Genomic DNA, 27,057 nt, shown 5'->3' with positions numbered 1-27,057 from the left:
AAATTAAATTTGCTGTGCCCTTGGCTTTAATAGATTAAAAGCTTTAGGAATGATTAGATCTTTCATTTGAAATGTACGATGTGTTCTTAGAGCATTGTGGCTCACAGCGTTCAGGCCTTGTTTTTATTCCCCCTTCGCTCTAATGGATTGCCTGTGGTGCGTGTGAGTAACGAAAGTTAACAGTAGGGACGCCGCACGACCGAAGCCTTTTCACTTTACTCTCATTGACGTTTGAACAGCGTATGTTCGCCCCCGTGACATTTTGTCCAAGGCTAATGCTGAAGGTGTGAGGAGTGAACTAGGTGCTTTTCCAAGCTTCATTATATACTATTGTTATGCTAAAGGTTGAGATCATATCTGGCCAGACTGTGTGACTAAACATGGAAAGAATGGAGTGGCAAAGAGCCAGTGGAAAAAAATACTGTACACACATAGATAAATAAATAAATAAATGTTAATGTAATTGTTTGTGTTCTTTCCCATTTCTTGCCTGTGCTTAGGTATGACATCTGCACCTACAAGAACAAACCCTGTGGTACCTTAGGTGAGTAGGCTGCAGCAGACTGAAGTTTATAGACACTGTTTTAACGTGTGTTTTCCTGGGGGGTTGTCCCCCCCCCCCATTTTTATTTTCACCTTCAGCATCGCATACATACCCGACTCAGCAACCTTTGCGGTCTCCCTTTAGAAGAACACCAGACGGCTCATGTGAGACATAATGAGAAGGATGTTTTCACTTGGATTATTATAGCTCCTCGGCGGCTCTCCTCTGTTGGCTGAGGTCAGGAGCCCCCGGTCCCCGTCAGCCGTGGTCACCTACTCACAGGGCCTCCAATTTATAAAACTCCTCTGTCTCTCTCTCTCCGCTGCCTCTGGCTTCGGTTTGTCTAGCTGTTTACACTTCCACTGGGGCTGAGAAAGAGAAAGAGAAAGAGAAAGGAAAAGGTATGTGTTGGGATAGCCTAGGAGGGAGACTAGGGGCGTGATGGGGAGACGGGGGGGGGGGGAAGAGGAGCGTAGTGACAGAGGGAGGGGATGGAAAAGAAGAAGAAGAAGAGGAGGAGTTGAAAGGAAAATGGAAGGGGAAAAGGACAATTATAGGGAGTGTTAGAGTATGCAGGAGGGAGATAGAGTGGGTGATATGCTGGTTGTGGAGGTAATGGGGGTGGAAAAAGGACAGCATGCAGTGGCAAAAGCCCCCCCCCCCGCCCCATCCCAAAACCCCCTACCCACCCAGGCCTTCTCTCCTCATCTTATCTTTGTGAAGGCCCTCCAGGCACCACAGTATATCTTGGAGGTAATATTGTGACTTCAGGGGTGGTTTGACAGATTGACCGCATTCGTCACATTCCCCGGTCGCTTTAATTGCCCTGGCATCTGCTTGGCTTCCTCGTTGTCTCGCTCCCCCCCCCCCCCCCCCCCCCCCCCTCCACCCCCCCTCCACCTCCAGCCCCACTCCAACCCAGACCACCGCCCCCGCCCCCCCCCCTCCTTCTCCTGGGATCATGCTCCCGGGTCAGATCGCTGGCCTTTAGGGTCACCGAGTAATCACGGGGCTTGGGATAATGCAGAGTCTTCCCCCGGTGTTGAGAGAAAAAAGAAGAAACACTTGCAATGCGATTTGTGTGCGTCTGCGCTCACCCACGCGCACACGCACACGCGCGCACACACACACGCACACGCACGCGCACACTTCACTCTCTCTCTAACACACACATTCTTAAACTAACCGTGGAGTAGCCACCCTCCCTCTCCTCCTCCTTTCTTCACCTCCAGGCTCCCTCTTTCCCTGCAGTAATGGTTTCAGTGGCCTCCTGATTTGCGAGTCTATTCTTGTTTAGCCTCTTAGTAAAGAGGATACAAAAGCCATGCCACTTTTAACGGGCGGGCAGAGTTCATGCAAACCAGTCTGAAGTCTGAAACATTGCTGACCAGCGGAAAAAAAGGTGATTCATGCGAGCGTTTGAATTTCTTGAGATCATGCAGCGCAGTCAATTCATATCACAATGAAACAGTTGGCTGTGTATTGGATACATCTACTGTCGCTAGTCCAGCGATTACTCTTATCCTTATGAAGGGGTTTAAATGTTTTTGCAGTTTGCTTTGTGTTATACAGGCGTTGCTATCGTTTCGTCCAACCTATGCAGACCAACGAGGGCAGGCTAAATAACAGAACTACCGCTAATTCGTCTCAGTTTTATAGACATCCGTCTCCTCCTCCTCGGTAGAAAAGAGTTTCCAATTGAAAAGCGCTGGCAGAAAGTTCCATCATGTTCCATCCACCTCTTTTAAGTCTGACCGTGCCATCTCATTACCCCCCTCGTCTTTTATGGTAGTGTGCCGTTAAATGCTGCAGTGCAGAAATTTAGTCTGCACCTTTTGGCAATGCGAGTTAACCCGCAAACATTTGCTCCAGATGTTTTCACCAATGCCAACCTGTCCAAGAGCAGTAAGGAGCTGTCGCTGTCTGCCTTTATCCCCTTTCTTCTTGAAGCACTGTCCAACGAGGAGAAGCCACACCAATATCTGTCCCAGCGGTCAATTGCTTCCCCTGAACGCAAAGTTTATTTTTTTTTATTTGGAATATCGGAAACTTTTCTTGAACACGTCCCAGATCATCCCACCACACTCTCAGTCGATGTAGTACTCCGTCACCACAGTAGCTCTCCTCCTCAGCTTTGGCAGCTCTTGGCGATCCTCACTGGACGATGTAAAACACATCGCTCGCGGTGCGCCAGCGAAGGGGACGTTGCCGCCGACACCAGATTTTAAAACTCTGGAAAAAACTGCGAAACACAGAGAGATTAACCTGCTGCTGGCTTGGCGTCATCGGCATTGTTAGAAATTTGTTGGCAGGGGGCTTGAATGTGTTGAAGTCCCGCTCTCACCTGACTGGACAATTTGCTCCACCAACAGTTAAACGCGATGCCCCCCGATTCCTAATATTCATAAAACAGAGGTGGAAGGAAACATACATTCATTTAGCACTTTCTCCGCTGGTTTTCTGGAAATATGGTTACATTTGTGCTGAATATGGATGCGAACTTGACTAGTAAGGTCTGAGGATTAGGGAGACTGTTAAGAAAGAAATGTCACGGTTGAATGTTTTTAGATCTTCATTTTTGATGATGCGATTGCCACAATCAAATCCCCTTCCCTTAGGTTGTATTGGAGAGGATGCAGAAGTAGAAACATGGAAAAACATAACAAATACAAAAAGAGTTAAGGTCATTTCAAAAAAAAAAAAAGTCAACAACTTTTATACCTCTTCTAATTTCCCTCAGCCTGAAAACTATCACTACATGCAGGCAACATAAATGAAAATGCTCTTTCCTACGCACAGCCCCCCCCCCCCCCACACACACACACACACCTGCTTTTCACTGTCATATGATCCACTCCCCAGTCACCTGTAGATGTAATCTGTGAAGAATTGCCTCCTGTCTCCCTATCTGACCTGTCAGGCTTTGGGAAGAAGAAGAGCGTGCGACACCTGGATTGTGGAGAGGTTTTAACTTTAAACACCCTCTCCTCCCTCTTCTGCTCTCACCCCCTCTCCCCTCTTTCTCCAACTCCAGTCGAAAATGAGGAAAACATCTATATTTTCTGACAGGTTTCTGCAAGGGGCACAGAGTGTTGGTGTGGGCCTTCTTATATTCCCGTCCTTGGCTCGCATTGTGGTGATCCCTTGTTACCGTGAATTGAAATGTATAAATCTAACCCTTGTCTAGACACTTTCCCGCAGCCTCTGTAGTTTGCAAGAAGTAATGAAAGAAAGGGGAAAAAAAGCCGTCTAGCCGGTGATGCTAAATTCTCACCTCCCCAACACCCCCAAAGTGAAGCTATAGCAGCAGATTGTCTTTCAGCACTGCTGTAAACAGACCGATATATATATGCTACATTTTCACCCTGTGTGTGTGTGTGTGTGTGTGTGTTTGTGTGTGTGTGTGTGTGTGTGTGTGTGTGTGTGTGTGTGTGTGTGTGTGTTGGTGTCCAGGCTTGGCCTCGGTGGCGGGAATGTGTGAGCCAGAGAGGAGCTGCAGCATCAATGAAGACATCGGCCTCAGTTCTGCTTTCACCATTGCGCATGAGATTGGCCACAAGTGAGTTTTAAGCCTTTTTAAGATCCGAATATAAAATATAAAACAGTCAATTGTTAAATTGCACGTATAAGAGAATACAACAGATCTTGTCGCATGACCGGTTCAGACCTGCCATATGAGCCATGTACAGATAATCTGCCTTCCTCCATGAGTGGAGAACAATTGTTGGATAATAATGATGCTGTTATTATCTAGGGGTTTAAATATGTTTAGAGCTGCTACATATAGTCAATTAACGATCGGTCGGCAAACACACACTTAATTTATTGGGTACATTTTTGATGATGAATTAACCACTTAACCAGTCATTTTTTTTGATAAGACTCAAAAGAAGATAATTTCAGAATTCCCTGGTTTCAGTTCCTCGAATGAGAATAATTGCAGGTGTCTGAATAGTAAACAGTATATATTTAGGTGTTGGACTGTTGGTCAGACAAAATATTTGAAAAATGTCCTCTCTGGCCTTGGGAAATTAGGATCAGCATTTTCTGAAATCGTAAAGACTCAATGATTCATTGACTAATCGTGGCAATAGCTGACACATCAATCGGTTATGAAAGCAATTTGTTGCGGCCAAAAATAAAAGCCCATAGTTATAATGAACCTCATTCAAAAATTATTATTGGTAATCATTTCTGCCATATTCATGGCTTTCCAATTTCCTGAGAGGTTTGATGTTTTGTCTTTTCGTCCTTTTTTTCCCAGTTTGGTATTTTTTAATTGGCATAGTTTCAGATGTTGAGGAACGTACAGTTCAGCAGCAGCCTCTGGGTCTTTATGCTCCGTCCACAGGAACATCTCCTTTTTGACTGTGGGAGCTCTGTGGCCTTTTTGATTGTGAGACCTTTTTATGAATGAACGAAACCTTCCCACGGACAGAGCAACGAGGTGGCCTGTTGTGGCAATCTTACCAAATGATTACGCAGATCAAATGTCAAACTCTACTTGTCAGTTATTAGAGAATTGTGAATCTGACTTGGAACGTGGGACAAAGAAAAAAAAGAGTCATTCAGCATAAGAAGACACGTATGTTCTTGCATGAACCCCTTTGTTTTGTCGTCAACATCTGATGACCTCAAATCTTCTCCTGACTTTTCGTCCCTGACATTCGCGTTTGAGGATTTGTGTTGAATTTCTTTTCATCTTTTTCCATCGTCAGGTCAGAATTTCAGTCTTGCTAATAGTTTTTCGTTTGCAAATGTTAGCATGTTAACACACTAACCTAAGATGGTGAACAGGGTGAACACTATCCATGCTTAACTTTTAATCACAGAGCAGCACTTTTGACTTATAGTATAGTCTCACAGGCTTTGGGTGCGACATCTGCTCATTCAAAAAGGCTAAAAGTCCAAGTAAAGTCACAGTTCGTCGGTGATGAAGTCAAAGTTGAACTGTGAGTCTTTTGGGATTTTGACGAGTCGAGTCCAACTCAATCGACTTGAATCGTCCACACTGCTAGCAAACGGGATTCCGTCATTCGCTTGAGATCCTTGTAAAACCTTGTGTCTCTTCCACGCTGTAGTAATTGCCCTTAAACAAACACTGCCGACTTCTAGGGCTTGCCAGACCTGCATGTAGCCCCTTCTTTCCCCCAGCAGACGACTTGAACTGTATCTCCACATATTTCCTCATGTAAATGTCAGCGTCCGCATACCTCTGGCTCTTTCTTCCTGAATATAAAGCAAAATAATGATGATGTATTGGTCTGCATATCCCTCTCCAGAGAGTTCAGCAAGATGGCGATTTCCTTTATTATGTCTCATGTCTGCTTCTGTTGTGGGGCAGTTGTAAAAATAGTCTCTGCTTCTAGAGGATGTATAAAAAAAAAACACACACTGCAGTGGGGTTTCAAACGGGCTGATTTATTTCCAGTGTAGGGTAAAATGTCATAAACGCCAGCCTTAGAAAAACAGGTTCAGACTGCCCGGTGTGGTTGGGTTTGTTATATACATTAGACCTGATTTGTGTTCCTGGGCTCTAAGGGAAAGTAAGCTTTGACATCCTGCTTGAAACTTGAGATTTTCTCTCAAATAATATCCAGACAGATAAGGTTAAAAAGAAAAAAAAGAAGAATTGTTAAAATGATTTATTTTCAGCCCTCAGTGTGGAATAAATTCTTGAGCAGCTTTCGCAACAGACCACAATGTTGAGTGCTGTTTGGGTTTGGGGTCTTTCTCTTTCTCTGGCCTCTGCGGCCTGATGGACCCGCCCACACCCACACCCCACCCCCGTCCTCGCTCCAGTGGGTGCTAACTCCCACCTCGCAGCCTGCTCAGACCTGCAGGCGGTGACTGACAAGCAGGCATCAGAGTGGTGATTAGAACTTTTTTTCGTTCCTGCCGAGCTCTAGACAGGGCGTGACCCTTGACCCCTGGCTCTCCTCCACACAGCTGTTTCTGTGCCACAGAGCTTGAACTTTACAGCCAGGGCCGCCGAGGGAGACGCGCTCCAGTCGGCAGGCCGGACTTTCCAGTGTCGCTCAGTAAACTGCCAAAGAGAGGGTCATCGTTCCAGCATGCATTAATTCCAGTTTTAATTTTGCGTGTTTCAGTTTTGGGATGAACCACGATGGGATCGGGAATTCCTGTGGTACCAAAGGCCACGAGACAGCCAAACTGATGGCCGCTCACATAACAGCCAACACCAACCCTTTCTCCTGGTCCGCCTGCAGCAAAGACTACATCACCAGCTTTCTCGAGTAAGTGGATGATGGTTGTTCCCAGTGGGACTGTCTGCGTGTGTTTGGATTCGCCTGCGTGTGTGTGTGTGTGTGTGTGTGTGTGTGTGTGTGTGTGTGTGTGTGCGCGCAGCAGAGAAAAGGTGCAGCCTGCAGCCGTCTCGCTTCACAACCCGCCTGCCAGTGGCAGGCCCTTGTGGTGACCCGCTAGCCTGCCTTATACGAAAGTCCTTCCCCACTTATTCACATCCATTTCATCACTCAGCCTCCTGCCAGACCTCCTTGTGGCCGGGTATGATAACTGGGTGCCTTCCACCCATGCATCCCTGCACCGCAAGGCGGGCGATGTTAGAGCTCGTGTGGTCCTCGGTGGTGATGTGTAGGCCGGCTGCCCTCAACCACTGCTCCACTGTGTTGTGGATAGGTCGAGAAAAGACAACAACAAAAAAGCTTGGAGCACACAAATACACAAAAGAGTGACATTTCTGGTAGTATGAGACCCACCAGCCGGGCATGGTAAAAAGCTTGTTCAGGTTTTTACTGCTGAGTTAGCAGGCCTTCAGAGTCTAGCTATGGAAGGACACCTGTGATGATGGCAGGACTGATACCCCTTTTATGGAACACGTTCTGTTCCAGTTTGTGGACCTAATTCTGAACCGTTCTGAGCATTTAGACCCTCCCCCAAAAAAATTGGTAGGGAACTGTGCTATTTTTTTAGCAGGGTTCCAGCTGGGAAGGAAGAGCAAACTGTGACAACATTAGTGGGTCAGATAGGATGGACAGAGCACAGATGATGAAGGCATGTGAGAAATTGAGAGAATAATAAGAGTGAGTAGTGGTCTGTTGACAGTATTTGAAATAACAGTCCAAACACTTGCAGATAATCAGCGTGATCCACCAGCTACTTTTGTTGTACATTGTGCAATTTCCTCTCGTTGGGTTTGCACCTCTCACTTCGAGTTGACAGAGGAAAATAAGAGTTTACTGTTCCTGACTAGACACTAATGATGATGATCCTATATACCCGAATCTGAACAGCCTGGCCTCAAACTAAATCGCTTCTCGCTCTCATATGGGGACTGTCGAGCCGCTGAGCGTGACAGACCAAGCCGAAAAGTGAAATATAAAAGTGCATTATACTTTTCCCCTGCGAGGGGCTCAGCCACTGCTGGGAAACAGCTTCATTGTTTGGGAATAACAATCCAAAAGTGGTCAGGATTGTTCTTTCAAACGAGAAGCATGCTATTCTACTTTAACTATCAGAGAGTGAGGTTAAAGATTCCTCCGCAGCGCTCTGAAATGGTTTGCTCGCAGCGAGAGCCGGGTGGCCGTAAACTGTTGCAAAGAGCCACGCTGACTCATGCAACTAGTGGACGGGACCGGGTTGCTCGGCAGATATTGGAAAAACATGCCAGACACAGCTCTGAGCGAGTCACGGAGCCATTTAAGGTGATCTGATCTGTATTCCTTTATATTCACAATGGATGGAATTACCGTGTATAATGTGAAAGTGCTTGCTGACAAAAAACTCACAGAGAATTATCACCCGAATCTTCAGCTTGACTCTTCTTTTTTCAGTGTCTCTGACCTATTTGTTTGGATTTTGCAACTTAGCTGTTTTGGTTCAGACTAACTGCTCTCATCTGTGTTGTTTCTATGCACAGCAGACAGCTGCTAAACTGAGAGAAGAAAAAAAACCAACCAAGCTCTGATAGACCCGTTGTACACTGCTGGCTCGGCACCAATGCTCACAGTGCTTCAGTAAGGAATTAGTGGAGAACAAAACAGAGCTAAAAGCAGAGTTCAAAATTGGTCTTGGTGGCTTGAAACATGTCTCTTAATATATGCTAATGTTGCTTACATATCTTCTGTAAATATGTAAATAGTCACGTTTCCCCACACATTCACCATGTCAAGTCACCAGGGTGGAAATGTGTCAGTTTTGTGTTCGCAGTCCGCAGGCCCTAAGTTGGAATAAACGCGTTAATGCTGGCGTAGCTGCTTTAAAAAAAATTAACACTATATTCATTAGGGACGGTGAACAGAGCTAGCAGAGCTGGAGGCAGCTGAAAGTTCATAGGTTCATATCAGGACACTGCTGCTGTCTGAAAAGAGCTTGTGTTGTGGAGCTGGTGGAGTCAGCTCTACAGCAGTAGACGGTTGTGTTCCCTGAATGCACCGTGCAGCCTTATAAGTTGAAATCCTCAAAATGGGCAAAAGACAACTTTTGTGGCCCTAATGGTATTCCAGGTGGTGTTACTGTTTGCGACGGTGACCGATAAGGATGCAGGTTCTTTTCCTCAGAGCTCCCGAGGAAGTTGACAGCACCACTGTGGAGAAGAAAAAAAAACGGGGGAGAAGACAGAAGTGTGTACACTGAAGCTCCTACTTTGTTTTCTGCTCCCGTTAACTAGTGGCAGCATTAGAATCATGGCTAACTCAATGCCAGCAGTCTGGCTACTGTCCAAAGCACAAAAAATACCAATTTGAACTAGTATTAATATTCGCCTGCAGCGTCGACGGGATCATTTTTCTCTTGCAAGGTTGAGTAGCAGTTCCTGCGGGATAAAACCTAGTCCCGGTGGCCAGGAGAATAAGATGGTGAAAGCTAAGCTGATAGGCGAACCAATATAAGCTTGGATGGTGTCGTTTTTATATTCCATTACGCTGTGCAATCAGTTTTTAACATCATAATGACAAGTCTAAGACAAAAAAGTGAATCTATCTCCACTTGGATACACCCAGTTCCATATTACAGCAACTGCTCCCTCAGCAGCATCCTCTGTCCTCAGCAGCTGGTGTTTACTGTGCTGCCAAACACATTCACATCGTTTTAGTACAGATGTCAGTCAAATATAACCGCAACCACAGTCTGACAAGATTTGAAAACTGATATGCCGAGGAAAAATGCAGAGAATGATTATTGTATTGTGAAGGGGCTAAGGCTGCCTTACAATAAAGGAATCCATGTTTGTCACCAGAGGAATGCTTTCAATGTGACGCACCAGAAGTGGAATCTAAAAAGTGACGTTCGTGAAGATATCTGTGAGCTAAAATTTGGATTACGTGCGCGCATTCGGTTACACTGTAAATCCCTCGTCCTTAAGTGGGCAATAAGATGACAGCATGGGAATGGTGGACTCCCCCCAACTAACAATAAAAACTGTCAAATAGAGGTGTAATTATTGAATGTAAATGCATTGAAAGGCTAATTTAAATTGTGTTGTCTGGACTTTTACCTGCCTTGAACAGGAAGTCAGAGATCACACTCCCATGTGCGAGAGTCCTCTGAACTCAGCACCCTGCTTCAAATGCATGCTCATGCATAATAACCTGCATGTGTCTAGCTTTGTATGATTTGTATATGGTGGAATAAGTTACATGCAGAGCACATTATTCTTCCACTGTTGTCTTTTATTGTGTTTTGGATAATGGAGGCGAAATATTTAAGCTTGCCCCTGCAAAGAAGAAGCAGAGGGGGTTGTAAATAGCTCATTTTTCAGTTCTAGACCCACAAACACTGCACCCGTGTGCAGTTGACTTTTCATGCCACAGTTTAGCTTGATTGCTGCTTGAAACTTCTAATATACAACCTTGTGGTGAAGTATTGGTTGGATGTGTTGCAAGACTGTAATCGGTGTGTGTGTGTGTGTGTGTGTGTGTGTGTGTGTGTGTGTGTGTGTGTGTGTGTGTGTGTCTGTCTTTTGCATTCGTGTTAAGTTAGCAAGGCCCTCCAAGAAAGCGGATAATAGCGGCTGTGGTTGTCAGATGATGTTTCCGGCTGAAAGCTGTTAAAGGAGGGTTAGTGAACAGCACTTGTGACAGAGATGACAGTATTATATGCCAGCTTCCAGCTGGGACACAAAGAGCCACTTCTCCGCCGCTCCGTCCGTTTCTGGCTCGAGTATCTGAGGACGACCAAGGCTGGGCTCCCAGAAAAAAAGGACACAAGGTTGTTTCACTTCTTCTCCATAGAAGCTCAGCTTATTATACCCCCATTTGTATCACTCTGTTGCTTGAGTTTTGTCTTTTCGTTTTGGTTTTTATTGCCTTTAGCTTTTATGTTCCTTACAAAAGGGTTCTGTCTGTAAACTCCAATTATCCTCCCTTTCTCTCCCTCAATCAGGGTTTTGGATATCGCACATGCTTCTCCTTGCCAAGTAAACAACTTTGGCTGTGGTGTTGGCCTAGATTCACCGTCTTGCTCGAGCAATATGTGGCGCTTTGTTTGGGTTTTTTAGGAATGGTTTATGAATGCACTCACAGTTCAGTCATAGTTTATTCTCTGAAGTCTGCATGCCAGTTTGCTATAAATGTTAAAAGGCAGTTAATTAAACTCTCGGAGACCATATGCTCTGTTAAATTCCATATTAGACTTGGGTGACCACGCTGCTGATTCATCACTGGTTGAATCCAACAGGGATGGTTATATTTACTTGAACGGACAGTGTCAGAGTTTGAGGGACACCGATGTTCCCGCATAGTAAAAGATATTTCCGCTCGGCATAATGAATTTGGCGGAATCCTCCGGACAGGAAGCATTTGCGACGGTGTCAAATAATAGCCTCAATGTTTAAACTGTGACTATTTTGTCTCTTTCAAAACCAATAAATAGTGAAGCTTGCCCTTAGTGCACAGGGAGTCTGGGGGCCTCAGAGGCTCCCTCTATGAAGAGAGGGTCCTCGGAGGAACAAGAGCCAAGAAATAGGATTATTCCATTCAGTGACTGAGATCAGTGGATGGAGAGAGGAATAAAAGACAAAGAAGGTCAAGAGGGAAAGGAAGGCTGGAGAAAAAAGTTCTGCTCAAAATGCTTATTTTGGGGGATGGAAACAAACAACATGTATTAGATTTTTTGATTTGATAGAGATCTTTGTACTGTGCAGTTCACCACTAGTTAATAATTAAAATGTACTGTATCAGAAGAAAAAAAAAGAAGATCACAGAACAACACAAAAAATACATGTGCATCCATCAGGTGAACAGTTGCACCAGCTATTCCGTACTTCTCACTTTGCTTATTTATGATGTAGGTAATGAGTGGAGACTGATATATCACTGAATTAAAAAATGTAAATCTACAAATAGCTATGACATAGAGGTAAGATGTTACTGACTATTCCGGTGCCAGGTAACTGTTGTGTAGCTAACTGACAGAGCTAACAAATGTAAGTTTGCTTTACCTGTTAAGAATGCTGTTTGATAATCATCAATGTGATGTAATGCGGGATAGTTTTTTATTTCACATAAAAAACAGTACCTCATCACAAAATTTTCTGCTAATGACATCAAATAACCAAATGACTAAACATCCATTAATTATGAATCAATCTAAACTGCAATTAACTTTGAAATATATGTTTCTCCTACACATAATTCATGTAAATTGGGATTTCAATGTACATTTCACACAAATAACACAGTATCTCCAACTACAAAACTTTATAGAAATTTAAACCAAACATTGCTAGACAGTGGGGTTGCCACCCATCCCTGGAAATACAGAATCGTCCCTCGACAATTAAATGTTGCGTCCCGTTTTAAATCAATATGGGACGCGATTTGTTCCGTATTTGCATCCCACACACTTTGCATAAGGATCCGCCCTACTCTGCCTCTGATTGGCTCATAATTGTTGCCTTCGTTGGTGGGATTGGTTAGCTTAAGACACAGAGCCAATCAGAGGCAGAGTAGGGCGGGTCTTCTTAGCAGAATGCAGGAAGGGAAATGTCCGCTCCGAACACTCCTCCACCTAAGAAGCAAAAGCGTTTACAAAAAATACAAACGGGAAGAATTAATATACAGTGTTGGCAAAAATGATTTTTAAGCCAATTGCAAGGTCTTTCGTTGAGAACAACACACAAAAGTTAAATTACCTAAAAATGACATTCTTCCCCATTAAATAAAGAGAAATTATGAATATGTAAATATTTTCATATTCAAAAGTTGAACTATTGAACACAAGATGTCTCCTACAGTATTTCACTGTCCAATCAATTGTCAAAGCACTGGATGTTTCACGTCCCACATTACATTTGTGAAAGTTGCACACGGGAGCAGGATCTGTTTCCAAACTAAGTTGTGTTTCGTGTTTTATGTGCAAAAACAGAACGACTTTCAGACTGAGACTTTCCACTTCCAGAAGATGAATGTGAAAATGTCAAACTGTGCAAATACATCATTCTGCACCGAGAAGCTCAAACGTGCAACTGGAGTTACAAGAGTAAAAAAACACATCATTTCGAGTGGAGGGGGACTTTTTCCCTGGTCTTACCGCTCCACAGACACAAGAAAGAAAACGTTCTGATGAACCGATGACGGGAGGAGGAATGTTTTGCAGTTTTTCAATTTCACAAATTGTTCAATCAATTAATTGTTGCTTTTGTGAAATAAGCAAGTTCTAATTTTCATAAGTTATTTCATATAAATGATTTTGAATGTTGTTATAAAAAAAAACACTTCTAAATTCAAGTATGAATCTAAATGCTTTCTTGAAGGCTTTTGAGTTCAGATTTACTAGCACTGGTGCCCCACCCCTCGGGCCCGTGTTGGTCGTGGCCCGAGGAGCACGGGCATTTTTTTTACTTTTATGCAGAAGGTGGCAACCCTACTAGACAGATAGGTCAAAGGTTAGGGTTAGGGGACATGACTATTCGGAACTAGTCAATCTGCATTGCATTTCACCAAAGCACTAAAGAGAGATAAGTGAGAACATTTTTTGTTGTCGTTTGAATCCGGTTCTTAAATGTTCTTGTAGTTTCGGTCCTCAGTCTTCCCCTCTCTTGCATTCTGGGCCCAGGTTTCAGTCCGCTCAATCACAAGGCCCAGCTCTACGTTATTGTTGTCACCAGGCCCACTTTTCCCTTTCGAGGGATGGGAAGAACTCCGCTGTGTGCTGCAGCTGCCGCAGCTGGAAAATAGCAGGGTTATAGTAAATAGTTGTAGTAATATTTTTTTTCCTTGAGTGAATCCTCTGACTCAGGGAGAAGCAGAGGAGGTAGAAATCAAAATGAAACACATCTGTGTTGTTTATCGGCGCTTGTCCTCGCTATCGTTTCAGTCTCTTGCGCGAAAAAAGGGTATCAAGGTCAAAACGAATGACACAAAATGTTTCATCTGTGAATGTGAGCTAAGTGTTGGCCCTCGCATCCACGCAGCAACGGAGAGAGTCAAACAAGCTCGGCATCTTAACCCCAAAACAAACACACCAAAAGACACAGGACTATGTATATATTTTTTGCTACTATAATACAAATCTGGTGTGTGTGTGTGTGTGTGTGTGTGTGTGTGTGTGTTTCTTCTGAGGGTTCTTTGTGAGTGCACATATTTCTATCTGACAAAACAGACTAAACATTATCCGAGGCCCTGGACATAGGACCCATAGCTCGCTCCAGATTCCTCTCTTCCTTTCCCTGCTCTGTCATTTTATTGGCTCCTCCGCGGACTCAGTGCAACCAGTGACATTTGGAGTAGCGGTGCACAGAGCCATGTAATCACAGAGAGTTTGTGTTTTAAGACTGGCAGACCGGCCGACAGCCTGCCCTCTTAGCCTCTGGTGAAAAAGTCCCTGCTTGTGCTTCAACACTCCCTTTTGATTAGGAGGTGTTGATGTGTAATATCAACATTAATTACATGTCATTTTAGATCTTTTTGACAAGCTTCCTACAGTGGTAGTTTGGTGGTAAAATTAATTGAGCCAAGGTCTAATAAAGAAGGGGGGAGGGGGGGGGGGTGTACTTCAATGGTGTTGAAAGGTTCCTTTGTGTAAGAAACAATCCTATTGTAGGTTTGTTTTTTTGACAGCTCAGGTCGGGGGACGTGTCTGGACAATGAACCTCTGAAACGAGACTTCCTGTACCCAACAGTGGCCCCGGGGCAGGTGTACGACGCAGACGAACAGTGCCGCTTCCAGTACGGAGCCTCCTCACGCCAGTGCAAGTACGGGGTAAGAAACCATGCATCTTTCACGCCGCTCTGCCGCTACACTTGTTCTCTTCTCACCGAACCGGAGCGACTCCTCTTGGAGCAGCTCATTATCGGGGTTTATTTCCCAGCTCACAATCCCACAAGTTTTTGGACCAGAACATTGGATTGTGCAGTCACAGACATCTCAAGGTTGATTTGCTGAAACGCACACAATGGACTGGACTTCTGCTTTTACTTAACAAATATGAATGCATACTTTGCATAAGGACAAAGTCAAAGGATTCTATAATGATAATTGTAAGCCGACGCTCCAGAAATCACTTGTTCCTTACAATCTCTAATTTTGGCTAATGACCAGATCAGAACAATCAGATTTGTACTTTTTCTTCGTATTAATGTCCATACTCCAACTGTCAATTGATCATCAGCAATATCTTATCATCGTTTTTCACCATATTCATTGGGCTCTTCAATCTAGCTTTATTTTCGTGTGGACATCCTCCCAAGGCACAGCATCTGTTTTTAAATGCAACATGCAACTAGGCCTGCCACGATAACTACTTCTTGTTGCACGATATATTGTCCCAGAAATTGCCACAATAAACCACATTATCGTCATTTTTGGACCATTTTTTTATGCTGAATCGTGTGAGCTTGCAGTTTAGGTCTTTTGGTAATTTGGGCTTGCAAGTCCTACACGACATGTGTTGCTGCTGAGAGAAGTGTTATCCAAAGTTTAGACCCAGACAAAACAAGCAAATTGAAGACATGGAGCCTTTTAGACATTTTATAGAGTAAAACCAGTTATTGATTAATCATACGACGAGAACAGATGACAGGACAGAAGCTGGACTGTTGTCAACATTCATTCCTATGTCAACATACACACATGGACACAACGGCTGTCCATAAAAATGATTGAGTCCATATTCACGTATCGTACGTTAAGTCGATTATGTAATTATCGTGACAGGCCTATATGGAACATGACCCAATGAGGGCTATTATTTATTATTTCCCCAACAACTTTAACCGGGACCTGCTCCCATTTTATACATAACCTGCAGTTTTTAAATAATAACGTACTGTATTCATGATGAGCATTGGCTGGTGCCATGCACTGCATTAATCTGAATACATATATCTCTGTGACATAAGTAGATACAGATACAGTGGATATTATACGATTGAATGATTCTTAAGATCGAGATTATAAATGTGGTGTGATGCAGAAGGCAAACATGATAAAGGAAAAGGGATCAAAGATAAAGCGACACGTTTGAGAAGTTGGGATCAGGCAATGTTAGACAATTTTGCCTGAAAATTAATCAGTTACAATTAATCAGTTATCAAATTGATTAATCAGTCTACTGAATAATTGGTTATGTTTTTTCAAATGTTATTTGGGACAAAGAGCACAGGTATCGAGGGATCGAGGGGTTGGCTTTTTTCAACGCTGTTGAACTTTGATTGGCTTGTCTGTTATTTGAAGACCTGTGTGATGAAAGCAGGTGCAGCCCCCTGTGGGTAATAAGGTTATAATAAGCGTTTATGTTTCTTGGAGGTAAAATGTGAATAGAATTGTTTATTATTGTCTGACAATAATGGAGTGTCTGTTCACACATAACCTCAACAAACAACCTTTCTGGTCTATTAACATCGTTTAAGTAATGAGAAAACCGTGTTACACAATGTGACACAGGCAGTGAAAGACAAGTAACAACCACAGGGTGAAATGAGCACTTGAAAGAATCCACAAAGATTTAATGAACAATAATGTGACATTGTTTTGCATGAAAAAAAGGGGGGGGGGGGGGGGGGGGGGGGGGTGCAGAGATTAGCTGAGATCATGTAGTTATTTCATTTCATTGAAAGAAATATCTGACAGCAGATTATAACAGGCCCCAGAATCAAGCCCTGTTATTTTGGCTCCTAAGCTCATAATTGTGGTTTTAGATCAGCATGAAAGACACACATTTATGAGATTTATGAGCAGATTGGATTCCAGCAGTGATTCAACGGTGCTAGATCTGAGGTTTTCATTTGACAATCAGATCTGTTTCACACAGCCATCTGTAAAAGAGACTGCTTACGGGACAGGCGCGACCAGAAGAACTGGATAAAAGCGCTAATGAATGGACGAGTCTGGTTTCTGTTGCTAAGGCTCAGCCGTAACCTATTGAACTTTTCCACATTAAGATAAGTATTATGTGTGTTTCCTCTTATTGTTTTTCACTCCAAAGAATACAGAGGAACAGTGAAGGAAAGGCAGAGACGTTTATCCAGAGCGTATCAAAGTTGATCTTTAACGCAACAATAAAGAATGTTGAACTGTCATAATGTCGTTTTAATATTTCTCAAGCCATTCCTTTTGTGTTCAGACTGGGAGATAACAAAATGATCTGTGAGGGTTTTTAACAGCGAAAAACTGATATTAGGGTCACTAATCTACAGCAGATTCATTTTTCTTCAAGACAGGATGGAACATTTACCATCACACACATGACCCAATGTGTCCTGTTCAGCTGGTGTGGTGACCCCCCCCCCCAGTCTTTTCTCTAATTATTTCTTCACTCATGTGAAATACTGGATATTTAATTATGGTCTGGGGCAGCTTGTGATACTTTCTGGCTACTTTTTGCAACATCTTGCGGTTTTCCCAAATGTGAAGTCAGGCCACGTTCTCCTGAATAAAGCACGACTGAGATTCACAAGCGACGAGTGCGTTCGTCACCAAGTGAGCGATAATCGCTGACTAACATAACCAACCAACAGTTCAGTTCATTACATTGAGTCTTAAACCATTTGTAGTCTGTTGGTCGCTCCCTCACCGTGTTCCAGGAAGCAATATGTCTTTACAACTATTGGAAGGACTGCCATTACATTTTTATACAAACATTCGTGGTCCCCAGAGGATCATTTCTAAGGATCCCAGCATGAGGGTTGTTGCGATTCTTCACTGACATCTTGAGTTGATGTGTGGATTGCTATGAAATCTTGGGTCAACCATTCATTATCTCCTTTGTAATAATTTGGGTGATCCTCGGACTTTTCTTTGGGCACCATTTTCACTTCCTGCTAAACTAATGCCACTCCCATCAGCCTCAGCTGCACTATGGGCACGCGCGTTAGCCTTCTGATGTTAGCGCGCAGCTCAGAGCACTGTAGTGTCTAAGTACTGCCTCACAAAAGCTGAGCCAGATTTGATTTTCCTGTTCGGTTTTTGAAAGTCATTCCATCTCTTTTTACGAAATTGACTATTATGTGAGCATTATCCAACAGACTTTGCTGAGATAATTTGTCATTGAAACTAGTTCTGAGTTTGCCAAAGTGAACACAGCTCAAATTGAAGTTTTATGTTTATTTTTCTTCTTGCACGTGTTCGACTGTAAACGTGAATTGTTGTGCAAACGTTTTAGCCATTAAAAATAAGGTGAGGATGCTTTCACATCAAATCAAATGATCTAAGGAGGAAAATAAATTCTAGTGAACACAAAAAACAAACCAAACTATAAACAGTTTTGTATTTTGGGAAAATTACAAAAACGAGGTGGGGAACTGCTCATGCAGAGTAATATAACAGCAATATTTCACTGAATATGGCCCATGACACCTTCAGGGATCCCAATAAATTCAAAGACTTTAACGGCAGGGGCATCGCAGACTTTGAATCCCAGCATGAGGCTGTGTCAGAGGTGAGAAGAGTGACACAGACATCAAGAGAGGAAATTAGTGTAATTTATAGCAATAATTAGATTTTTTGTGACTACTTCCCACTTCTCAGTTCGCTTATAAGCCTGTGTTCAAAGCTTCCAGGAAAAAGCTGTGCGAGTGTTTTTCAAAACCAGAGCAAGCTGATGGCATGAAAAACAAACAAACCTTTGATGGCTATATTAGCAAAGTCCTCGCTGACTGCCCCCTTTTTTTTTATCGCCAACTTGTTCTCTCTCTGCGTAAATCAATCAGGCCCACATCCAGGTTCGTTAAGGCCCCGGCTGCTGACCTTTCAGCAGGGCCCAGATAGTGAACGGAGCTGGGGTCGGGTTATTGAAACCAGCTGGCAGAGGGGAGTCACTGCAACCAGAGAGTGGCAGTTTGCTGCTTTATTTAATCTGGATAGGCTCAGGGAGCTGCGGGGCCGTGGCATATTTACTGACCCCGGGGGTCAGACTCTATGCTTGGGACCATAACTCTTTTTCATGGGCCTGCTCTTCTGCCGCACACAATTGTCCTGTAAAAGCCTTTGAAGTTGAGTCGCGAAGCGAACCCGGCTCAGTTTAATGGGAAATCTGATGCAAGGTTGTGCAGAGCTTGCCTTGTAACATGTCTTCCCACTATCTCTTTCTCTCTCTCACACACACACACACACACACACACACACACACACACGCACATGCAAACGCACACACACTCCATTCCTCTAGTAATCTAAATGGAATCACCTTATGTCCTCGACTGAGGAGCGAGCGGGAGAAGACAGAGATGTGATGTTTATCCAGACTGCTCAGTAATACTAAAGATATTTGTTCCAACTACAAGTCGTCTTTATCTAAGACTTGGGAGGCCGATTGCTCACGCATGATTTCCCCGAAGCAGGAGACATGGGATTTCTTGAACTGATATCACGGTCTCGTGTGGTCCTGAGGTGAACGTGAGCAAACGCTAGTCATGGTGTTGATCCAGCCGACTCTTCATTTCTCAAAAGACACCATTAAGAGCACACAGTGACCCTTGGCATATTGCTCAAGATGCACTATGATCCAAAGCATATGGGCTCCTGACGTTAAATGCCTCTCAGCGGTCTTGTTGTGGTCTCATCCACTCTTCCTGTCCTCAGATGTGATCTGGTGCTGTGCAGATGGATTTCCCTGCTGTTTGGGGTGTTGTTTTTTTTAATTTGCAGGTTGGAGAAGAAAGCACTGAAAGGAAAACAACCAAGGGCTTCTGACAAATCATTCTCACCCTTATTCTACCCTCCAGTCTGCCGAATGGAGGGTTGAACAACCATTTCCGGGTTCTACTTAGTACCGCTCAATGGTTTTCCGGTCCAGTTCAACAATGGCGCTGTTTTGTTAGGTGATCGGTAACAACGTGTCTGCTGCAGACCTTCGTGTGAGAGGTGACAGAGAAACGATCCTGACGTATGTTTGCCAGCCGTCGTCTCCTCAGGTCGGGATGGGTCGGACACCCAGGAAAACTTAGTGCGCCATTAAGTTTCCACGACGCCAAACAAAGTGGGACACAGCAGCGCTCTGAGTACTTCTTCATCTTCTTCATCTTCGTCCCGTTTTGGACATTTTCCTGCGTACACCTCGTGACAAAACTCTGACTGAAGTAGGGAGTACACACGGTAACGGCAAACAGACCGGAAACAGGCGAGCAGCATTGTTTTGAAACGGAAGTATGTCGCGAAGCCTGGTGCATGTAGTCCGTTGATTTATTCTGATCAACTTGCTTTTGCCTTCTTTCCTAGGAAGTGTGTAGAGAGCTCTGGTGCCTTAGCAAAAGCAACCGCTGTGTCACAAACAGTATCCCGGCTGCAGAGGGGACTCTGTGCCAGACTGGGAGCATCGAGAAAGGGGTAAGCCATCAAATGTTTCTCATATGTTTAAAAACGTTGCCCAAATGACCCAAATAACTCCAACACACAAACAGAAATCATTGTCATTGCATTTAAAAAATGTTTTCGGAGTTGAATTTAATTCTTCAAAAGCTTTAGAGGACTCTTGACCTTAGATCGGAAAACACAAATCACCAGAGTGTTAATCCCCCAACTATTTTGATCGTCAATGATTTTTTTATTCAAGCATTAATGGCAAAGTCAGTCGCCCCGGCTTCTGTTCGGGTTCCAGATGTGAATACTTGCCACATTTCTTCTATGATTGAAAACTGAATATTTTGGACACAACAAGACAAATGAAGATATCACCTTGGGTTATGTTGATGTTTCATGGATTCAATGATAAAACAAGGAGTTGAAAAAATAATCTACAGATGAATCAAAAATGAAAATATCTTTTGGTTGCCGGCCTGGTTGGGCCAGAGGAGGAGGAGGAGCAGGGAGTTAATAAATTCGACCTCAGCCACATTTTTTGGAAATTTGTTTTTGCCAGCTGACATTCAAACACACACCTACGAATTGCTATTGCTAGATATTTTACCTTCTTTGACTTAATTATTCTCTAAATGTTGTTTATTTTCATGATGTGTACTCGACACACCTGTAAAGGTCGGCTCCTGTTCTTCAGTGTCGTCTTTCAAAGTGTGCAAATAAAGACTTTTCAGTGGAACTACTGTCTACCCAAGAAATAGTTCTGATGAATTTCCCTTGAAAGCTCCTGTGGATAATCCAGAGTAGATGAGGTTTTGCTGACTTATTTTAATGTAATTTTAAAGTCTTTGAACACAACTAGGAGGGAGAAATCTCAGAATCTTAAAATAATTGGAAAATAAAACCAAAATTATCAGCATAGTTTGACACAATTAGAGATGTGTTTTTTTGAGTGACTGGCCCTTTAAACACGTCTCACTAAGCAAAGTACCTGGTAATGTGAAATGAGCACTTCCCTATTCTCCTCTGTGTGCAGCAATTAGCGTCCGCCGGTGGTACCTCACTGCCTCAGCCTGCCTCTGTCCCTCTCTGGGAAGGGGTACCGTTCCCTGAGTGTGCACTCATGCAATGGGTGCTACCACACAAACACATGCACACACACGCAAGCAGGCCAGGCTTTAGGTCATCAGCCCGCTGTCGATGCCAGCCAGGTTAGGGGAGACAGTTTTAACACGGATTATGGCAGCCATTGTCACTGGATGGTCCGAGGTCTAAAAGGGAAGAATAGGAGAGTGTCACGAGCTGTCACCCGTGATTACCATTAGCTCAGTGGAGCCTTTGAGGGCCGGGGCCCACGGACAGGGTCCTGGACAACACAGGGGGCCCCAGGTTGAGCCTGGGGGGCTTTGGAACAGCTTTTGGAGCAGCTTTAGGAGAGCCAGTGGCATACCCTGTCTGCCCCTGGCCGGGGCAGCTTCAAAGGAATATGAATGTCAGCCATTTCTCACCCAGCGTGTAATGGAGAGAGGCCCTTCCAACAGGAGCAGGGAGACAGGGAGGCAGAGATTTGGGGGGGGGGGGGGGGGGGGGGGGGGGGGGGATGCAGGGGCAGAGGGAACTCACCCAACAGAGAGAAAGTTTTTTTTGTGTGTTTTTACTGTGTTCACATTGACGCACAGATACTGTATCATCCAGGGTTGTTGAAGAAAACAGACCTCGTCCCTCTCCCTTCTGTGTCCTGATCCCTCTATCCTCATGAGCACCATCTCTGCGTGTCCTCGCTGCTCTCTCCCACAGCTAATCTTGTTTACATAGCGTCCCAGGATGTGAATGAATAATTCTGAAAGAGGACAGTGGCCCAACGTAGCCCTCACCTTGACTGTCCCAGTCTCTCTGGGTTCTTAACCTACTGACACAGTTGGAGAGACAAAAGGCTGTGCCTGATCCCCTCTTCCCTCTGGATCTCTGGACGGCTTAGCATGAGGCTTAAAGCACTTCTGACACGCTGGACAGGGCTTTCCAACCGTCCCCTACCTGATACCGCCCCCACAGTACACTGGAAACATGAGAAAAAGCTTTGGTATCATAATGGTTTAGGGAAATGATATGTGCAAGAACACATTCACACAGCTCAAAAAAAAAAAATGCACTAGTCAAAGGAATACTTCAGTGATTCCGGAAAGACACTTAAATGTAGCAAAACCAGATTATTCAAATGTGTCCATTGCAAGTTAAAGTCACTTTAGTAAAAGTACAGTGTTAGTATCAAAACGGACTTCAAGTAAAGTAAGTAGTAACTAGTACTGATGCCAGTTTCATGTAGTGGAGTCATTTCTCATCATACGCTATGTATACATTGTTTATAAATTTGTGATATCACATGTATTAGCATTAAAGCTGCAACAAATTTTTATCATCTTTATTGATTAATCTGCTGAGTATATTCTCGATTGATAGTTTAGTCTTTAAAATATCAGGAAATAATGAAAAATCTTCGTCCCAGGTTCTCAGAATCCAAGATGGCGTCTTCAAATATCTTGTTGTGTCAGCGTGTCCAGCTGTCGCTCACCACGGAATAGCTGGGCTTTAGCATGTTACTCTAACCCATGACCACAAATTGTTTTTACATATTGATTACCGAGCATCAGAGTTTTTCCAGAGCCCGGCTGGTTGGTACCTCCTGCTTTCAGTCTTTAAGCTAAGCTAGGCTAAACACATGCCGACCCACCTATACCAAGTAAGCGTATTTGCCCAAAATATTTAGATCCTTTAACAATAAGCAGGATGCAGCCGAATTGAGTCATATAAACTGTACAACAATAAGCCTCAACAAGGAGGAAACCAGGACGGCAACAACAAAATGGAAATGAAAGGTGGGAGAGAAGAAATAACAGGAATAATGCAGAAATTAAATTATAGGGTGGGTAATAGTGTAATCACAAGTTTTACTCTTAGTGTGTGTTTTGAGAGACGGCGGGAGAGAGAACGTGTTGAAGGAAAACAGCCAGGTTTTGTATAGTCTACATTTCACTGTATAAAGATGCACATGAATTTATTGTGAGCTCATAACTGTTGGAAAACCGTAAACCTGACACTTACATTTTCTGTGTTGTGATAAGTTGCGTGTTATTGCAAGTCTTAACTGAGGTCTCTGAAGTGTTGTTTTAAAGAAATGATTCAGCCCCTGTGCACAATAATAAAACCCCATCCCCTGTGTCTGTATTTCTGCTTCCGCCCGGCCAGTGGTGCTACCAGGGGGAGTGTGTTGCGTTCGGTACCTGGCCTCAGAGTGAGGACGGAGGCTGGGGGCCCTGGTCGCTATGGGGGGAGTGCAGCAGGACCTGTGGGGGTGGTGTATCCTCCTCCATGAGGCACTGTGACAGCCCAGCGTAAGTAGGCAAAGTAAGCCACAGCAAGCTGAACACACACATCCAGGTCCTGCCTACAGGTGTGTGTTTGTGTGTATGTGCACATGTGTATGCTGTGTGTGGTTGTGTGTTGTGTCTGGGGGGCAGTGGTGATGCCATTATTGATAATGAAATTGTCTCAGGTTCCATAATGAAACATTCACAAGGGAAAAATCGTTCCTTTCCTTGAACAGCCTCAATAGCTTCTCTTAAAGCTCATTGTGATTACTTTAAATTTCCACCACTTACAGTATTTTTTGATGATGATGAAGCATTTAACTGACCTGATGACCCATCATCTATGGTGAAAAAGGACAGTGCAGTAGTACAACTGCCAATCAAGGCAAGCACACCCCAAAACATCCTTCTATTTACTGTAAGCCTTGATAATAAAATCACTACAAAACAAATGTAATGCTGCGATGAATGTTAAGACAGTTGTGCACTGGCTTCAGATTTCATCCACGATGGGTGCTGCTAGGTCAGTCCTTGTGTTCATGCATTTTGGGACAAACTCAAAGACACAACTCACTCTCTACTATCTTGTGTTATATACTGCTGGGGCTTTTTGTTTTAAGGCCCTCCCGTGTGTAGACAAATCATTGTCCGATGCATCTTTGTCTGGCAGCTAGACGTCTGGGATCTTTATCCATCTTCAGTGTTTGCATTCCTTTGTTTTGGAAGCTAGGTATTACGTCAAACACGTCACGGGAAGACACGAGAGAGAGGGTGAGCCACAGGGAAGGGGGGGAACAAGGGGGGTCGGGGGAGACGGGGAAAAGGAGAAGGCACCGGCATAATGTGGAACACCTGTGTAAGGTGATCGCTGCCGCTCAGCCGTCAGTGCTAAGAGTAGGGCAGGAGAGAAAACACAGTCGTACCAGCCTTTAACTCATTCATTCCAGAGCCTGTGTCAGACTCGTTTTGCAGTGTGGAAATAGTCACAGGAGGCCAACAAAGTCCTAGGAGGCTATCGAAGGTGAGACGAAAGGCAAGCGATTGTAAGAGCAGAAAACCAAACCCCTAAGAGATGTTGTAGATGTGAAGTGAAGAGTGGATGAGGAAAAGGAGTGAGTAGAGAATTGTTCCGAGGTTACACACTTTGGTTTTCCCTCCCACATCCCAATGTCATGTCACACGTGAAAGCTCTTAGAACGGCTTGGATTTCATGAATGAATCATCAATCAAGTCATTTTTTTGAGGCCCAGTTTCATGACCCGCCGTCTTCAAACCTTTCCCAATGCTCCCACAGCATCCTAAATATTGTTTCTGTCGAGAATTTATCTGTGATTTGTGCATTTGTGTTGCATAATGCGATGCGTTGAAGATGTCTCATCACTTTTCAATCCCCTGCTCATTCAACTCTCCTGTGTCTCTCAGTCCGTCTGGCGGAGGCAAGTACTGTCTTGGAGAGAGGAAACGCTACAGATCCTGTAACACTGACGTGAGTTCCCTAATTTCTTTGTTTTGCTCTGTCTGCTTGGTATTTAGAGGAATGCTGTACGACTTGCGAGGGGCTTAATGTCCACTGGGGATGTGAATCACGTATAATTTCAGGTTGATATTCTTACCAAAAGCCTCCCTAAACATTGTACTTACCGTCCAACCACCGCGTTCCAAATGAGAGAAGATCTGAGTCACTCATCTGAGTTGCCTTTAATTATCACTGTGCACCCACAGCAGTGAGCGTAATGAGCAGCAGCACCGAGTGGTACAGCAAGCCACTCCGACTGCATGCACACTGAAACCAAACATACACCCCTAGTGCAAATGATTGGTGATAACTGCCCTCCCAAAAGGGAATGAGGTAGTCTGTTGAGGCATTCTGACCTGGCTTGTCACAGCATGACTGCCGAACCTCCTCTTTGCTGCTCTGCGTTTCTCCTGCACAACACGTTATCCCCCGGACGCACAGATCAGCTTGCAGCGTCACGCCGCCGCCGCCGCCGCCGCCACCGCTAAGCTGCCTGACATGCTTTTGTCCTGGAACGCAGGATATAAACGCACAGGGCTGTGATCCTATATTCCCCCTGGTGACTCTGGGTTTATTCGTCTCATTGTCACTTTATAATCCATGTATTATTTGTGACATTTCCCTTGAGACAACGATGATGACCATCTTCAGTGTATTTCATGAAAAGCCCTTTTCTTTTTTAGGTCTGCAGCAATGCTCTAATCAAATATTTAACATGGCTGCAAATTGAGATCTCTGTTCAAGGTGGCCTTTTTTTTTCTTTTCACAAGGTGAAAATTGAAATAGTTTGGTTCCTGTTGGACATTGAACCGCTGAGTCTTAAAAATAACAGCTGAGAGGAAGCACTGAGTTTTTTCTCTGGAAAACAAACAACGACCCTGACCGCTATTTCATCACACTGACCACACCTCGTCCAGGGTATTGTGTGTGTGTGTGTGTGTGTGTGTGTGTGTGTGTGTGTGTGTGTGTGTGTGTGTGTGTGTGTGTGTGTGTGTGTGTGTGTGTGTGTGCGCGCGCGTCCGTATGTGTATAGATACCATGACATACACACACACAAGCATACATAGTAGTATATTAGTAGTAGTATTATTAGTATATCCCCGCTATTTTCACTCTGATCACTGGTCAGATATTATTGGTTGACAGTGGTTACAGATAGTTTACTGCTACTGTTTGCCATGTGGAAAGGTGCTTCATATCATGAGGCCGCTCCCACCAGCATAAAGCTCCCTGTCGGAGTTGGCTCATTGACACAGACACACAATATGTGCAGGTCATTAGTGACATTAAATGGGCAGCCAGCACTGCATGCTCTGTCAGGCTGTATTTTGTAATTGGTTATTCGTTTTGCAGACATTTGATCGTGGACAAATCAACATTTTGGTCTGATAATGGTGTGGGTTAATGTATCACCATAATTATCACAAATTATACTGTGGTGGACAACAATGCCTCTGCCAATTTTTTGTCTATCGAGACAATCAAAACTGCAAATTTTGCGGCAAAAATTGACAACTTGATCAGCAACCAGTAGTATCTGTGGTATTTTAGTTTGGACCAAAGCTCCTCAAGAGCCTCATAAGACATTACATAATAATGTTTAGTTCCCCTCATCACCAGTAAATTGACTTTGACATGTAAAATCAGTCTGAGGATGCGCCATGGCAGGCTGGTGTCATCACATGAATATAAGTTGATTTAAGGATTAGTCAATTAAAATAATTTTAAAATCTCAATAATCTATGAATCATTTCAGTCGTTCATGAAGAAGAACCACCAAACACTCTTTGGTTCCACTTGTTTGACTGAGAAGACTTACTACTGCTTCTCTATGGACTTACAATAACAGGTTCATTGAAAATGAAAATAATTCTCACTTGCAGCCGTAATAATGTGCCCTGGAGTTTTTTTCCTTCTCT

General features: G+C 43.9%; 1 protein-coding gene across 2 annotated transcripts in view; it reads left to right on the top strand.

The window, feature by feature from the left end:
- The window catches only part of adamts6 (ADAM metallopeptidase with thrombospondin type 1 motif, 6), a 64,068-nt gene that overhangs the window by 11,306 nt on the left and 25,705 nt on the right, over positions 1-27,057 (top strand). Inside the window, exons 8-14 of one of the 2 annotated variants that reach the window (XM_035626797.2) lie at positions 501-544; positions 3,998-4,103; positions 6,655-6,801; positions 14,646-14,725; positions 20,184-20,287; positions 23,501-23,646; positions 25,045-25,108. In XM_035626797.2, coding sequence (XP_035482690.1) covers positions 501-544; positions 3,998-4,103; positions 6,655-6,801; positions 14,646-14,725; positions 20,184-20,287; positions 23,501-23,646; positions 25,045-25,108 — 691 coding nt within the window. Of the gene's footprint in view, positions 1-500; positions 545-3,997; positions 4,104-6,654; positions 6,802-14,583; positions 14,726-20,179; positions 20,288-23,500; positions 23,647-25,044; positions 25,109-27,057 lie in introns of both variants that reach the window. The other variant, XM_035626792.2, reaches the window with a different exon arrangement.

This window comes from Scophthalmus maximus, chromosome 2 (assembly GCF_022379125.1).
Source record: "Scophthalmus maximus strain ysfricsl-2021 chromosome 2, ASM2237912v1, whole genome shotgun sequence".
In the NCBI taxonomy this organism is placed as follows: domain Eukaryota; kingdom Metazoa; phylum Chordata; class Actinopteri; order Pleuronectiformes; family Scophthalmidae; genus Scophthalmus; species Scophthalmus maximus.
The sequence above is the reverse complement of the archived record's forward strand: the minus strand, read 5'-3'. Positions and strand labels throughout refer to the sequence as shown.